This window comes from Nelusetta ayraudi, unplaced genomic scaffold, assembly GCF_046127955.1.
Source record: "Nelusetta ayraudi isolate G7.1 ecotype Tasmania unplaced genomic scaffold, CSIRO-AGI_Nayr_v1 ptg000127l, whole genome shotgun sequence".
NCBI lineage: Eukaryota > Metazoa > Chordata > Actinopteri > Tetraodontiformes > Monacanthidae > Nelusetta > Nelusetta ayraudi.
Window position 1 is genome coordinate 1,312,807 of NW_027466177.1, and position 12,903 is coordinate 1,325,709.

Sequence of the window (12,903 nt, forward strand, 5' to 3'; positions counted from 1 at the left end):
TAATTTATATAGCTAATTGCTGCCATCTGCTGGTGAAAAGGTAGTAAACATTCACCAAAACAATTCAAACTTTTGTCCACAAGGTGTCAGCAAAACATCGTTTTCTTGCATTATGCAATGAAACTGTCCTTTTGAAAAGAAAAAAATCGCCTTGCCTTTTCTTGCCGAGTTAATTTCTTTCTTTTTTTTTCTTTAAAAAAAATTAATTATTTGAAATTCGAAAAACTGAACAATAGATATACATTTTTTTGAGCTTCATACTGTTATTATTAAACTGCGTTACCTTTATACAAACGTTGTTTAAGACTTTCAAATATTTAGGATCAGCTCAAGAAAAATGAAATAAATAAAAATGAATTAAAAAAAAAAAAAAAAAAAAAAAAGAGTGTATGTTTTCATGAACCATCTGAAAGACCCCAGTAGGCCCTATATTCTGAACTCCAAAATTGACAGTACAGTCGGCATCTCAGCGGCGGCCTCCTCACGCCTCCAAACCAATGAGATTAACCCCGCTGATTCGACTGTCCAATCGCAGGGCCAGCCCTCTCTCACTGCCACCCTATCAGATTCGAGTTTCTGATTCCTCCCTTCAATTTCGCCAGATCGGGCCAATCAGAAGCGAGGCCGCCTGAGCGGAGGGCTGGGCGCTAGAATCGGCGGGATGGACAAAAATACTAACGCCAGATCGAAGCAGAGATAAGTACGACAGACGGAGCAGCCCGACGAGAGGCTCGTCAAAGTAGCCGCGCAGTCGCTCCTGCTTTTGAAAATCTTTTATTCCAGGATCGTTTTTTTATGAGACACAGGACAGCGGGAGCCAACACACGACCCTTCATTACCGGAACTATGTTTTCCACGGTGACGTGCACTGAGAAAGCGGAATGTTAAGAAGCGAACGCACCGCACCGGCCACCGTCCCCCCATTTTATCTGCATTGTTGCCACGCAAAACGCTGCCGGAACGAACAATGAGTGACAGCGAGCTCTATGGATAAACATCGACCCATGCGGATCTTTATACAGCCCGAGAGCAAAGGTTTCGTCTCTGAAAAGGTTCAATCATCTGCCTGGCTGCCATGGCGAGCGACAAGATACTCAGGTGGGTGCATGGAAAAAAATTCAAAATTCTTATATATATATTTTTTTATAAACTTATAAAAGAGCTTCTTTTTTTGTCTAATGGCAATAAAATTGTCGTAATCAATATCCTGCTAATAACGCATTCACAGTGCGACATGTTTGATGTGTGACAGCACATGATGATGATGCGCACTGACATGTGCACCTGCGCGCCACCGGTCACATGGTCACCGTGTTCACCTGCTGTTGAAACCCTCTTGCGCGGCCGTCAGTGTGTTTTTTTTAAATTTATTTTTAAGTTCACTGTACGTCCTTATAAGTCGTTGCCGTCGGTTTCTAATATCCCAAGTGCAGGCTGTGTCACTTGTGCCATGCACCGTGCACGGGGGGCGCGCAGGCCGTCGTGCACAACAGCATCCTTGGAATCATGTTGCCTCGGAGACCACGGCAGTCTCACTTTTTTTTGTTTATGTGCCGTCGTTTTGCTTTAAATTATGCTTTTTTTGTCACCATAAAGCACAGCAATCGTGTTTTTAGTGCGTTTTTAGTTTTAAGAATGTTTTTTGTTTTTGGATATGATGCATTTTAAATTAATTTTTGGGCTAAAATAAAAAAAAAAAAAAGATGCATTATTCATGTTCCATCAAAGCCAAACCTTATGCCAAAAAGGTGAAATGTAGTTATATTTATTTTCTGCTGTTTGTAAGTACAGAACAGCGTAATAAAAATAGTGAAATCTACATTTGTGAATATTTCAAATCTATTTTTCAAACTTAATATTTGTGTTGTTCAACAGAAAGACGTTTTTTTTTTCACATCTAGAAGAATGCCGCTCATTGTTTCCTCTCACAAATCATAAAGAAAAACGTGAGTGGGATAATGAGACTGCAAACTCAATCGCCTCGTAAACGCGCTGTTTTTCTTTGCTTTCTTTGCTTTCCTTGCTGTTCACTGTTGTTCTGGAAGTTTTCTTGTTCACATTTTTCAAACAAGTGGACCGTTAACTTTGCCATTTCCCCCTGACCACACCCCGGTACATCACCACCACCACCACCACCGCCGCCTCCCCACCCTCCTCCACCTCAATGACGCACACAGTCGCACACCTCTGGAGGTGAAAGAGCCTGTTGATGTGGCTCCCTCGCAGCGCCTCACTCACTCCCCTCCTTCCCGTCAGGCCATAGGCCCGCGCTCACTCGCTTCCCCACTTCTCCCTGCCCCTCCGAGGGAGTCTGTGTGACCACACCGGCGCTCGGCTCCTCCGTTCGAGTTTCCACACTGAGAAGGACCTTTCATACGCACCCCAGTGCAAAAATCACATGCAAAAATAACACGTTTTCGCCAACCCGGCGGCAAGATTCATGTGATGCACTTCAACATCATTTGTCTGCGCGTTGGTTTTGTGTTAGTGACCCTCCTAATCTAGTGTGGTGTGTTTTTGACCGTGAATGAAACCCAAAACTTATTTATTTTATTTTTTTGCTTGTGTTTAGCAATGATGAGGATGACGATCAACACTCAACAGACGCAGAGGGTAAAGAGAAGGGCAAAGATAAAAAGACCCTGTGCAAAGTGAAGTGGTCCAGAGATGAGGTCAGTTTACTAGAGCTGCAATTTCCTTTTCATAACTTTTAAAATATGCTTTGATTTTCCTTGAAGTAGTTTTTCTTTTTTTTTTAACTTGATTTCTTTCCCCTTCACAGGATGAAAAGCTGAAAAAACTGGTTGAGCAACATGGAACCGACTCCTGGAAACTAATAGCCAGTCTCTTTCCTGTAAGCATGACGTGTAATGTCTGTTTAATTAATTGTTGATTAAAAATTTCAATTGTTAATCTCTTAATAAGGTCAGTCAACTAACAATTAATGAATTAATCGATAATTTGCATCCCTATTTCAGATTATTCATAGAATTTCCACTTGTTTTTGCACCGACTGTTGAAAGTTGGTGGAGGCGAGGCACAAAATGCTACGTAGGTGTTTCCACGGCGAGGCATGATGTGTGTTTTTGTTGCTGCGTCTGTCGCAGGGGAGGACAGATGGCCAGTGTCAGCACCGCTGGCAGAAGGTGCTCAACCCGGAGCTGGTGAAAGGGCCGTGGACAAAGGAGGAGGATCAGAAGGTAAGAGGAGCCGGGAGTTTCCTGTTTTGGGATTGTAAACGGCTGACGGGGTTGGTAAGTGATAGGGAGGACAGACAGAGCACGACACAAACACAAATGCCACAACTTGCAAGTGCGGTCTTTTTACCCGGAGACTCGCACAACACCACTCTACACAAGCGCAGGCTTCCTTCCCGCTAAAATTCTCCTTTCCTCAGTCTTTCCTCTTTTTTTTTCTTTTTTTTCATCCTCCTTCACAAAAAAGCAATTGCTCCATTATGTCACCCCTTAATAAAACATAGACCCTCCACGTCACTGCTTTGGAGTCCAGTTCTCTCCTCTGCGAAAGGAAAGTCTGTGTTGCTTCCCGCCTCTTAAGGTGAACGCCGGAGGCCCATAAATGGTTCACAATTCCTCAAGTAGCTCAAGAACACCGACTCACTCCTCCGACATCTTGGCATCCAAACAGAAACACGGCCGGCGGCTGCCAACGGTGACGTAACGCCGATAACGGCGCTTTTAGATTTGACAGAAACGACCAAATGAGAGACTTGTTAAGTGTTTCTTCTCTTTCTTTTACTCGTGGAGTCCGGAATGAACACAAGCAGAACATTACACTAGGGCTTTTATGAATTAACAGAGTACGTGGCCAACTATATGACCAAGATATGTGGATTAATGTGGCCAAAGAAAAAAATGCTAAGTACCTAAACATGTTATGTTCTAACATAACCTCCGCAGGTCATCGATCTGGTCCACAAGTACGGCCCCAAGCGCTGGTCCGTGATCGCCAAGCACCTCCAGGGCAGAATCGGCAAGCAGTGCCGCGAGCGGTGGCACAACCACCTCAACCCCGAGGTGAAGAAGTCCTCGTGGACGCAGGAGGAGGACCGCATCATCTACGAGGCCCACAAACGGCTGGGCAACCGCTGGGCGGAGATCTCCAAGCTTCTCCCTGGACGGTAACGCGCTATTTTTCTGTCCTCCCCCACACATCTGTGTTGTCTGATGGATTGTCAGGACAGCTCAAACACCCAGGTTTATTTTTTTTCCGACGACAGGACCGACAACTCCATCAAGAACCACTGGAACTCCACCATGAGGAGGAAGGTGGAGCACGAGGGCTACCTGCAAGACGGCTGCAAGAGTTTCTCCTCCTCTCACGCCGGTGCGAAGAGACGCCACCACAGGCAGTGTCCCCCTCCTCCTGCGGCCGAGGCTCAGTGCTGCGACGGCAGCCCGCTGCCTGGACCAGGACCAGGACCAGGACCAGGGCCCAACCAGGTTGACTGTCACCCTCAGACTGAACAACGTTAAAAGCCTGCAGGCTGAATTAGCATTAACGCCATCCTGTGTGTTTCAGATTGGGGGATACTCCTACGATCCTCACAGTGGACACTTGATGGACGGCCTCCCTGAGAATCCAGACTTCATATCAGTGAGTCTTTGGGTTAGCGCTGCCAGATTTTGGCCAAAAATAAAATCACCATTTTTTTTTCTCTGAAAACTCAATTTTCAAAACTAAAAAACGAATTTATTGACTAATAAATCCAAAGCCCTACTTTGTGTGTTTCATGCCGAGCAAGTGGGAGCAAAAACCCCCCCCCAAAAAAATCTTCTTTCGGGTCTTTCTGCAGTCGTGCTTGTGATTGTCGACTCTCTAAAATTGCCTCTATGATTGAATTTTTATATGTGATTTTTTTTTCTGTTTTCTTAACGCTTCATCTTCCTCCTGTCTTCCTCTTCCTCTCCTTCCTCCCCGACGTCCGTCCGTTGCAGCCGTCCTGCCTGGATGATCCCGACAGAGAGCAGAGAATTAAGGAGCTTGAGCTGCTGCTTATGTCGGCAGAGAGCGAAGTCCGGCGCCAGGCGCACTGCCGAGGTCCACGTGTAAGAACACACGCACCAAGTGTGTGTTTTGCCATATGTAGACGGCGTAGCCGTGCGTGTGTTTGTAGTCTGCGCACACTGTAAAAAGTTTTTCAATCTAAATTGCAAAGAGAGAAGTCGTGTTTCAGTCTTCTCCTTTTGGGGGAAGATTTTTGTGACTTTTTGCAGTGTGTGTATATGACGGTGAGAGAGGCACACCTGTACGTGTGTGTCTGTAGCCTGGTTCTGCCTCATAGTTGCTCTGATTCTGCCACATCGCTGCTCTGAGGCTGCGCTCGGTAGCTGCCACCGCCATCGTCCTCAACATCCACCCGCTCCTCCTCCTCCTCCCTTCTTCTTCTTCTTCCTCCTCTCCTTCTTCTTCTTCTCCCCCAACATCCATGCTCGGCTAGAGACTTGAATGCACACGCCGTCCCCTTCCCTCGTCCTCTTCCTGTATCCCGCCGCCCTCACCGCAGCCTCCTCCCTAGAACCGCCGGGTCAAAACCCTGAGATCTAACCGCGCCCTCTCGCTCTCGGTCCACTCAGTGTCTGGAGCAGTACGGCGTCTGGTCCGACGACATGCTGACGGGCGGCGGCCTGGACGAGCAGGTGGATAGGCCGCCCTGGCAGGGCGCCGACCTCCCCCAGCGGCCGCCGTCGCAGCTGCCGGTCTCGCCCAGCAAGTTCCTGGCCGTGGAAGCCAGCAACGTGCTCTCCACCCTGCAGGCCATCCCGGAGTTTGCCGAGACCATGGAGCTCATCGACTCGGTGGGTTGAAAGAAATTTTTTTTAAATATGATATATATATATATATATATATATATATATATATGTATATATATATATATATATATATATATACATATATATATATATATATATATATATATATATATATATATATATATATATATATATATACATATGTATATTAAGGACCTTAATATACACATATATATATGTATATTAAGGTCCTTACTAGGGACAACAGTTAGTTAACAGTTAATAGATTAAATAGATTATTGATTAATTGCTGACTAAAAATGTCATAAATTAAATTAAATTAAATTAAATTAAATTAAATTAAATTAATCTATAATTTGCATCCCTAAAAAAAATAATAAACCAAAATAATTTGCTTTAAAAAAAGCAACTTATTCACCTCTAAGGACACTTAAATTGCAGACTTGCGCACCAAATGATCTATGCCAGTCTTGTTCTCCCCTGCAGGACCCAGTTTCCTGGGGCGACGTGGCCAGCTTCGACATGTCGGAGGCGGCGACACCGCCGAGGCACGAGCGGGCCGGTTACACCAGCCTGCTGCAGGAGAAGACGCTGGACGGCTCGGCCGGCTACGCCTCTAAGACCCTGGCTGCTGCTGCCCCCGTCTCCATCTCCGCTCACGAGAAGGGCTGCGCTCAGTTCGCGACTGGCGCCGCCGCCGCCGCCTCCCTGTCCCCCGTCAACGCAGCCAAACCCACCCAGGGGCCGGCCGGCAGGAGGAGGAGGAAGGAGAGGGGGGAGCCGTCCCCTCTGTGCGACAGGGTCGGCGCCTCCTTCCTGGAAAATGTGTCGCTGAACTCCCCGAAGAAAACGCCCACAAAGTCTCTTCCGTTCACCCCCTCACGCGTCAGTGACCTCATTTTATTTTCCTCTCCAAATTATCACCGCCTCAGTTTCCCCATAGAGCACAAATGCAGCGGAGGCGTTAGTTCTAATATGCCCTCTTTGTCTTTTATACCAGTTTTGCAACATATCAGGGGTGGAGCATCTGAACCTGGACAACCCGGCCCTCACGTCGACGCCCATGTGTGGCCAGAGGTGCCTTTTCAACACCCCGCTCCAGAAGGAAACCACGCCCAAGCACCAGAAGGAGAACGACATGTGAGTGGAAACTATCATTAATAGTCACATTTCCGAGACGTGGTGGGTTTGTGCGGCTGACGACCTTTCAAAACTCCAGTTTGCGGACCCCCAAACTCCGCAAGACTGTCAACATCCCGACCCCGAGGACGCCGACTCCCTTCAAGAATGCGCTGGCTGCGCAGGAAAAGATGCACGGACCGCTTAAGATGGAGGTAAGCGGCAAAGTTTTTGCTCAGTGTTGCCAAGCGACGACGCGGTCAGATTTAAAATGTGTCCTCCCGCCCTTACAGCCGCAGCCTCTGGCCTTTTTAGAGGAGGACATACGGGAAGTGCTGAAGCAGGAGACGGGAGCGGACATCTTCAACAGGGCCGACGTCCAGCCCGACTACAGAACCTGGAAACACGTACGTGTCTGTCCTGCGCTGCAGCCAGGTCAAGAGCAGCCGCGACAGGATCGTGAAACGCTGTTATTTTCCCCGTTAAAGGCTGAAGGCCCATTCAGGAAGGTGCGCAAGTCTCTGGTTCTGGACCTGTGGGGGAAGGACTGCATGAGCGACCAGCAACTCTTTGAAGAGCAGCTCAACAACGCGCAGGTGAGTCGGAATTAAGATGCGAGTAAAAAAACCCTGAACCTTCTGATGTACGCTGATGATTTGGTTGTTTCCTCCCCGAGCAGTGCTGGTCTGCAGCAGCTGCTGAACGCAAGACTCGGGTTATGATCTGTCACAGTAGAGAGGACCAAGAAAGGGTCTTTCCTGCATTTAAACTGTCAAATACTAATATTGCTCCCTGTTAAAAGGTTGAAAAAACCTTGGCCACTTTCTTACAGAAGACATGACAGATGATGATGATGATGTTCATAGGCAGTACTGCAAACTGTACGTGCAGGCAAATACTCTTGCCCGCTTAGTTGTATTCTCTTTTATTCTGTGTTTGCTGTTGTGTCCTTGTATGTCTCACTATTGACCCTGAGGGTGAAATAAAGAATAAATAAGTAAATAAATAAATGACGACTCTGTGCGTGGCAGGTGCCAGACGAGAGCCTGCTGACGCACTCGTCGTCGCTGAGCCACCCAACCCCCGATCAGGAGGAGTGCGGCCGTCCTTTGACCTCCGACCCCGGGGAGTCCTCGGTGATCCCGGCTCATCCGCAGCGGCCCGCAAACTCCCGCATGAGGAAGCTTTTTGCGTCGCACAAGGCATCGAAACACACCGCCACCATACAGGTACTGTACATACGAATAGTTCCAAACCTGTCTGAAAGCTTGAAATCGCACAAATGGCCAAATTCTAAACAAACCTGTTGGGAAAATCAACATAGCCAAGAGCCTGATGACCGGCTGCTCTTTTGCGCAGGTGAGCGACTGGGAAGCGGTGGTCTACGGGAAGACGGAGGACCAGCTGATCATGACCGAGCAGGCCCGTCAGTACCTGAACCCCTACCCAGCGCCTGGCTCCACCTCCAGGGCCCTCGTCCTCTGAAGCTGCACCAGCAGCACTACGACCGTCCCACGAGCTGAAACCCTCTGTAAGAGACAATCCAGTGTAGACAAACGATACCTGTTTTTTTAAACTTCTCAAGCAGAAATGCACTGCCAAGGGCAGTCTCCTTCAAGGTCCTAACACCACGTGTAGTTTTATCATTTGTGGGTTCGGCTTGTATTCTTTCAATACGAGCCGCCTGGGGAAAAAAAGGAACTTTTTCTTGACAGGTATTAAAAAGTCGACATATTTTTCTGCACTAGCTAGAAATGTTGAAACCTCTTGTTCGTACACTAGTAGCGTTTTATCACCAGCAGCGGCTGCTTCTGACTTTTATATTGTTAATATATTTAAATGACGAGAAAAACTTTGATAATGTAATTCTACTCACCATGTTTCTACGGCTATTATCGCATAAGAATCATGTAAACGCAAAAATATGTAGCTTTTTTTTTATCGACGGCATTGCATTTTTTTCAGTCTAACAAACACAGAAGATGATACTGACATTTGCTTCACAGAGTAGAAGTTTTTGGCGTTTTGCGTTGCTTTTTGAGGTTGGGAACAAGTCAGTGTTGCACTACTGAGTTTATCTCTCTGCAGACACAGGCCAACTGGACGGCACTCGCGACGGTAGCTCTATGTTTTTGACCACGCAACGTTTTTCTTTCTTTCTTTCCTTCTGGCCAACGTGTCCGCGGAGTGCGACAGGGGATTAGGGCCACAAGAAGAGAAACAAATATTACAGGAAGGAGATTTTTATTCAAGTTTTCATTTCGTGAAGAAAGTCAACATTTCGTGAAAAAGGTCGATGTTAAAAAAGACAAAATTTCGTGAATAGTAGTAGAAATTTCAACTTTATTCTCGAATTGGAAACGTGAAGACCGAAACCTCCCGTAATATTTTTTCCCTTCTTGTGGCCCTCATCCTCTTCCGTAGCGAAGACAGGCACTGGTTGAATGTATTTCATTGCAATGTACATGTGTAAGAACCTCAAAAATGGAAGGGTAATGTTTATTTCTTTTCTTTTTTTTTTTTATTTATTGTCTGACAACTCTAAAGTTTAGATATTAATATAAAGTCCGACACAGTCTCAGAGTCTTTAAGAATTTGTAATTTAGTTGACACGGCAGCCTAAAAACCCATCCAGACTTCTTACAGAGCAACTGGAAGCGTTATGGCAGTTTTTTGTTTGACTTTAAGTGTGAATCACGCCGAGGCTGACTTTGTTCAGCTGGCTGGGGAAGGAAAACCAAGAAGGGACTTCACTTTCTTCTGTCATAACAGGAGATCTACTATGTACTTCAATTTAAAACGCCTCCCGTTACCAAAGCAGCTCCAGCTGCTGGGACTCGGTGTCGGCTCTTTACGTCCTCCTTCTAAATTCTAAATCCCAGTGAAAGGTCGCGCGGATTGCTTTAAGCTGTCGTATCAGCGTGTCACACTTGACGCTGACCATCATTTTTTTTTTTTTTTTTTATCGAGAAGGATTTCACTTTTTGTTTGAAGGCTGTAGGTTTTATTTATTTAATGTCTACTAATTTATTTATTTCTTTGAAATTGTTTAATAGAAAGTATTGAAGAATTTTATTGTCTCTTTTTTTTTTTTTTTTTTTTTACGAAAAAAAAAAAATCAGAATTGGGCTACCATTCCATTTCATTCCTCCGTTGAAAGGACACGCACTGCCACTAATTAAACCATAACCCCTTTGTGATCAGGCGAGATTGAATCAATAATCATGTAGTTGCGTCTTTGATGAATTAGCTAGGACTTCATTTTTCTTCCGCTCAGATGTGTTCCTCACTGTTAGGTAGCGATTCTCCATATCTGACCTCTAATCATAGACAAATTGCACTTTTTTTTTTTAAACTCATCATTTAATTTTAAACGCTGAACATGTAGCTCTTGTTTTCTCTCGCTCTCTTCCCTGTGTGTGTCTGCGTGTGTTTTTGTGCTAGCTAGTCGTCTAACTTGTTTATTGTTCAGTGATGAACGGCGTCATGATTTTGCTGCTTGACTCCAACCTGTACTCCCTGCTTGCCGCGGGGACGTTATGTACATAAATGCATGACACTAAGGCCTTAAATTCATTTCTTAGGGATGCCTTGGGGGCGCGGAAGTCACATCGACCTCACACAACCTTATTATAGCAAGTTCTAAATTTGATCCCTGCGGCAGTCAGTATTTCACTCACTGCCGGCTCACTCACTCAACTATTTTGACATTTAGCCTCAGGACAAAAAGCTCAACGCGTCAAAAATAAATAAATAAATAAGCACAAAAATGTGGGAAAACTTTGTAAAGTGGCATCAAGGCTGTCATCGCCGCTCCCTGTATTATACACCGGTATTATTGGGACCAGTGTCACTCATAATCTGGATTATCCTGCATTAGACCCCTACGAGTGAGAATAAGAAGGGAATCTCGTCAGGGAGATCAAGCGGAAAGATCACAGTGCACAACTCCAGAAACAGGAAGTGGAGCGGCATCCGCAGGAGGCGTTTGTTTATGAATATGATGGCTGATCTGGTCTGTGTATATATGTGTGTTTATGTGTTGTTTTGTCGCTCGGTACATTTCATTTGTCGGATCCCAGTTCATGTTTGTGTGTGTGTCGACGGCGTTTGGCTGTGGAACAGGACCGTTTTTTTTTTTTGAAGGGACATTTGTACTCTGGCGCAGGCAACAGACGCTCCTGATCTGCTGTAGTTCTCTGCATTAAAGACACTCCATCTGCTGGACTTGCTTCGCCCGACGGGGTGAATCACCGATGTAACACCTGCACTATGTTTTTGTAGCTTCTTTCAGTCGCAATCATAACCGAGGTACAATAGAAATCCTGCCAACTGCCTTTGTAACCGTGTACTTTGGGGGCGGAGGGGTAAAAAAAAAAAAAAAAGGAAATAAATGCATGACACTTTTGTCACTGTAAATTCTGTTGTCTGCATATTTGCTTCTCATCCAGACGCCGCAAAATTAGCTCGGCATTTCCTGTGCGTGACCAAGATTTCCGATGATGCGTTATCTTTTCTGATGACAACCTCCCCGAGCTCCAGCAAAAATCTTTTAGAGCCAAATCCTCCCTCTTCAATGTTTTTATTTTTATTTTTTTTAACTAGGGATGTTAACAATTAATCCACTATCCATTAATTGTCGATTAAGAAATTAATCGATTAATTGAAATTAATTTTAATTAGTTGCAATGAATTGGATATTTTTTTTTTAGGAAAGAGCAATTCACCTGCAGATCACCAGGTGGGCTTGACAGCCCAACAGGTGACGGGCTTCGGGGGGGTGGGGGGGGTGGGGGGGGGTGCGGAGAGGTACGGGGAGGTCGAGTGGGTTCACGGCGAACTGATTGAGCGGTCTGCGTCATGTACGCCGCCATGTATATGTTGGGATGCCGTCAACTCGGTCTGGGGGTCCGGGGGACACGAGCCCCCTGCACCAGAACAAGAGGCCTCTCCACAGGGTCAGCTGCTGGCCCTAAAGGGGCCCACTCACCCGTGACTTAATGTCCCCGGGCTCCCTTTGTCCTCGGGGGGCTGTTTGGCCCATGCAACCAACCCCCTGCACCCCCCCCCCCCGCCCCCCCCCCCCCCCCCCCCCCGAAGCCTCCACAAATAGAGCGAGGCAGAGAACGTGACAACTTGCCTTATGCTAAAGGAGCAGCGGCGGCGGCAGCATGCACGCATGAGACAATGCGCACGTAAACACACACACTGGCACAGTCGCCACATGCACGCCATGTCCACTTCATCAATCTGTCCTCCCTTCGCTCCCGCTCCCCCCGACAAGAGGCTCTTTTGTTCTTGTTTGACCCACACTGAGAGTTGAAGGATGTCAAGGACCTTTCTGCCTCTTAATTGGTCGCTGGCACCAGTACACCCACCTTATGCTTCGCTCGCTCGTGAATTTGGGGTCGACTCGATTCTAATTCATAGACTGGACACTTGAAAATATTTACGGTTTCGCGAAAGAAAATCTGAGAAAGATTGCACTTTTATGCAGTGTGGGCGTCGTCTTGCACTGCTAAGCAGTGTTGGAGGTCAGGCCCGCTTGTGTGCTCATTTCATTGCTTTACCTTGTACACTGAAGACATGAAACAGAGCCTGCGGGCAACCTACCAAATCTGCCATGTCCCCTTCCTCTTGAACACACACACACTTGCACGCACGCGCGCGCACATACACACGCGCACACCCTTTGCCTTTGTGCACACGAGACAGCAGATGGCAACCCATTATTGGGCTGACGGAGTAGTCATCTGGCAGGCACCCCTGTTGCCCCTCCCTCTCACCCCTCCCCCTCACCCCCTGCTCTCCGAGGACACCCAGCGCAACGCAGCAGAGGGTATGGACACTTTTTTAGGCGGGAGAGTCCGTCACAATGTGTGTGTGTGTGTGTGTGTGTGTGTGTGTGTGTGTGTGTGTGTGTGTGTGTGTGTGTGTGTGTGTTTGTGTAATATTGGACCTGTTATTTTGCCTTATATAGGTCACTGTT

The 12,903-nt window shown here is 46.6% G+C and overlaps 1 protein-coding gene across 3 annotated transcripts; it reads left to right on the top strand.

Moving 5' to 3' along the window:
- The first annotated feature begins 683 nt into the window (after nt 1–683).
- On the top strand, nt 684–10,012 carry mybl1 (v-myb avian myeloblastosis viral oncogene homolog-like 1). 3 transcript variants are annotated; one of them, XM_076050375.1, is made up of 16 exons: nt 684–1,098; nt 2,573–2,672; nt 2,783–2,854; nt 3,108–3,200; nt 3,921–4,141; nt 4,241–4,463; nt 4,543–4,617; nt 4,959–5,069; nt 5,598–5,819; nt 6,282–6,680; nt 6,796–6,935; nt 7,015–7,129; nt 7,208–7,321; nt 7,403–7,514; nt 7,953–8,143; nt 8,274–10,012. In XM_076050375.1, the coding sequence occupies exons 1-16, from the start codon at nt 1,076–1,078 to the stop codon at nt 8,397–8,399; spliced, it is 2,337 nt and encodes a 778-aa protein (XP_075906490.1). In that variant the 5' UTR covers nt 684–1,075; the 3' UTR covers nt 8,400–10,012. The 3 variants fall into 3 exon arrangements, with proteins under 3 accessions (XP_075906490.1, XP_075906489.1, XP_075906491.1); XM_076050374.1 differs by having other exon boundaries at nt 685–1,098; nt 7,403–7,510; nt 7,946–8,143; XM_076050376.1 differs by lacking the exon at nt 4,959–5,069 and having other exon boundaries at nt 685–1,098; nt 7,403–7,510; nt 7,946–8,143.
- The last annotated feature ends 2,891 nt before the right edge of the window (nt 10,013–12,903 follow it).

What these genes read in the sequence shown, in the direction of transcription:
- mybl1 (XM_076050374.1), top strand. Translation starts at nt 1,076, where the DNA reads ATGGCGAGCGACAAGATACTCAG. An exon ending in TCCAAGCTTCTCCCTGGACG is followed by an intron (nt 4,142 to 4,240) that starts GTAACGCGCTAT and finishes TTCCGACGACAG; the next exon opens with GACCGACAACTCCATCAAGA. An exon ending in ACTACAGAACCTGGAAACAC is followed by an intron (nt 7,322 to 7,402) that starts GTACGTGTCTGT and finishes TCCCCGTTAAAG; the next exon opens with GCTGAAGGCCCATTCAGGAA.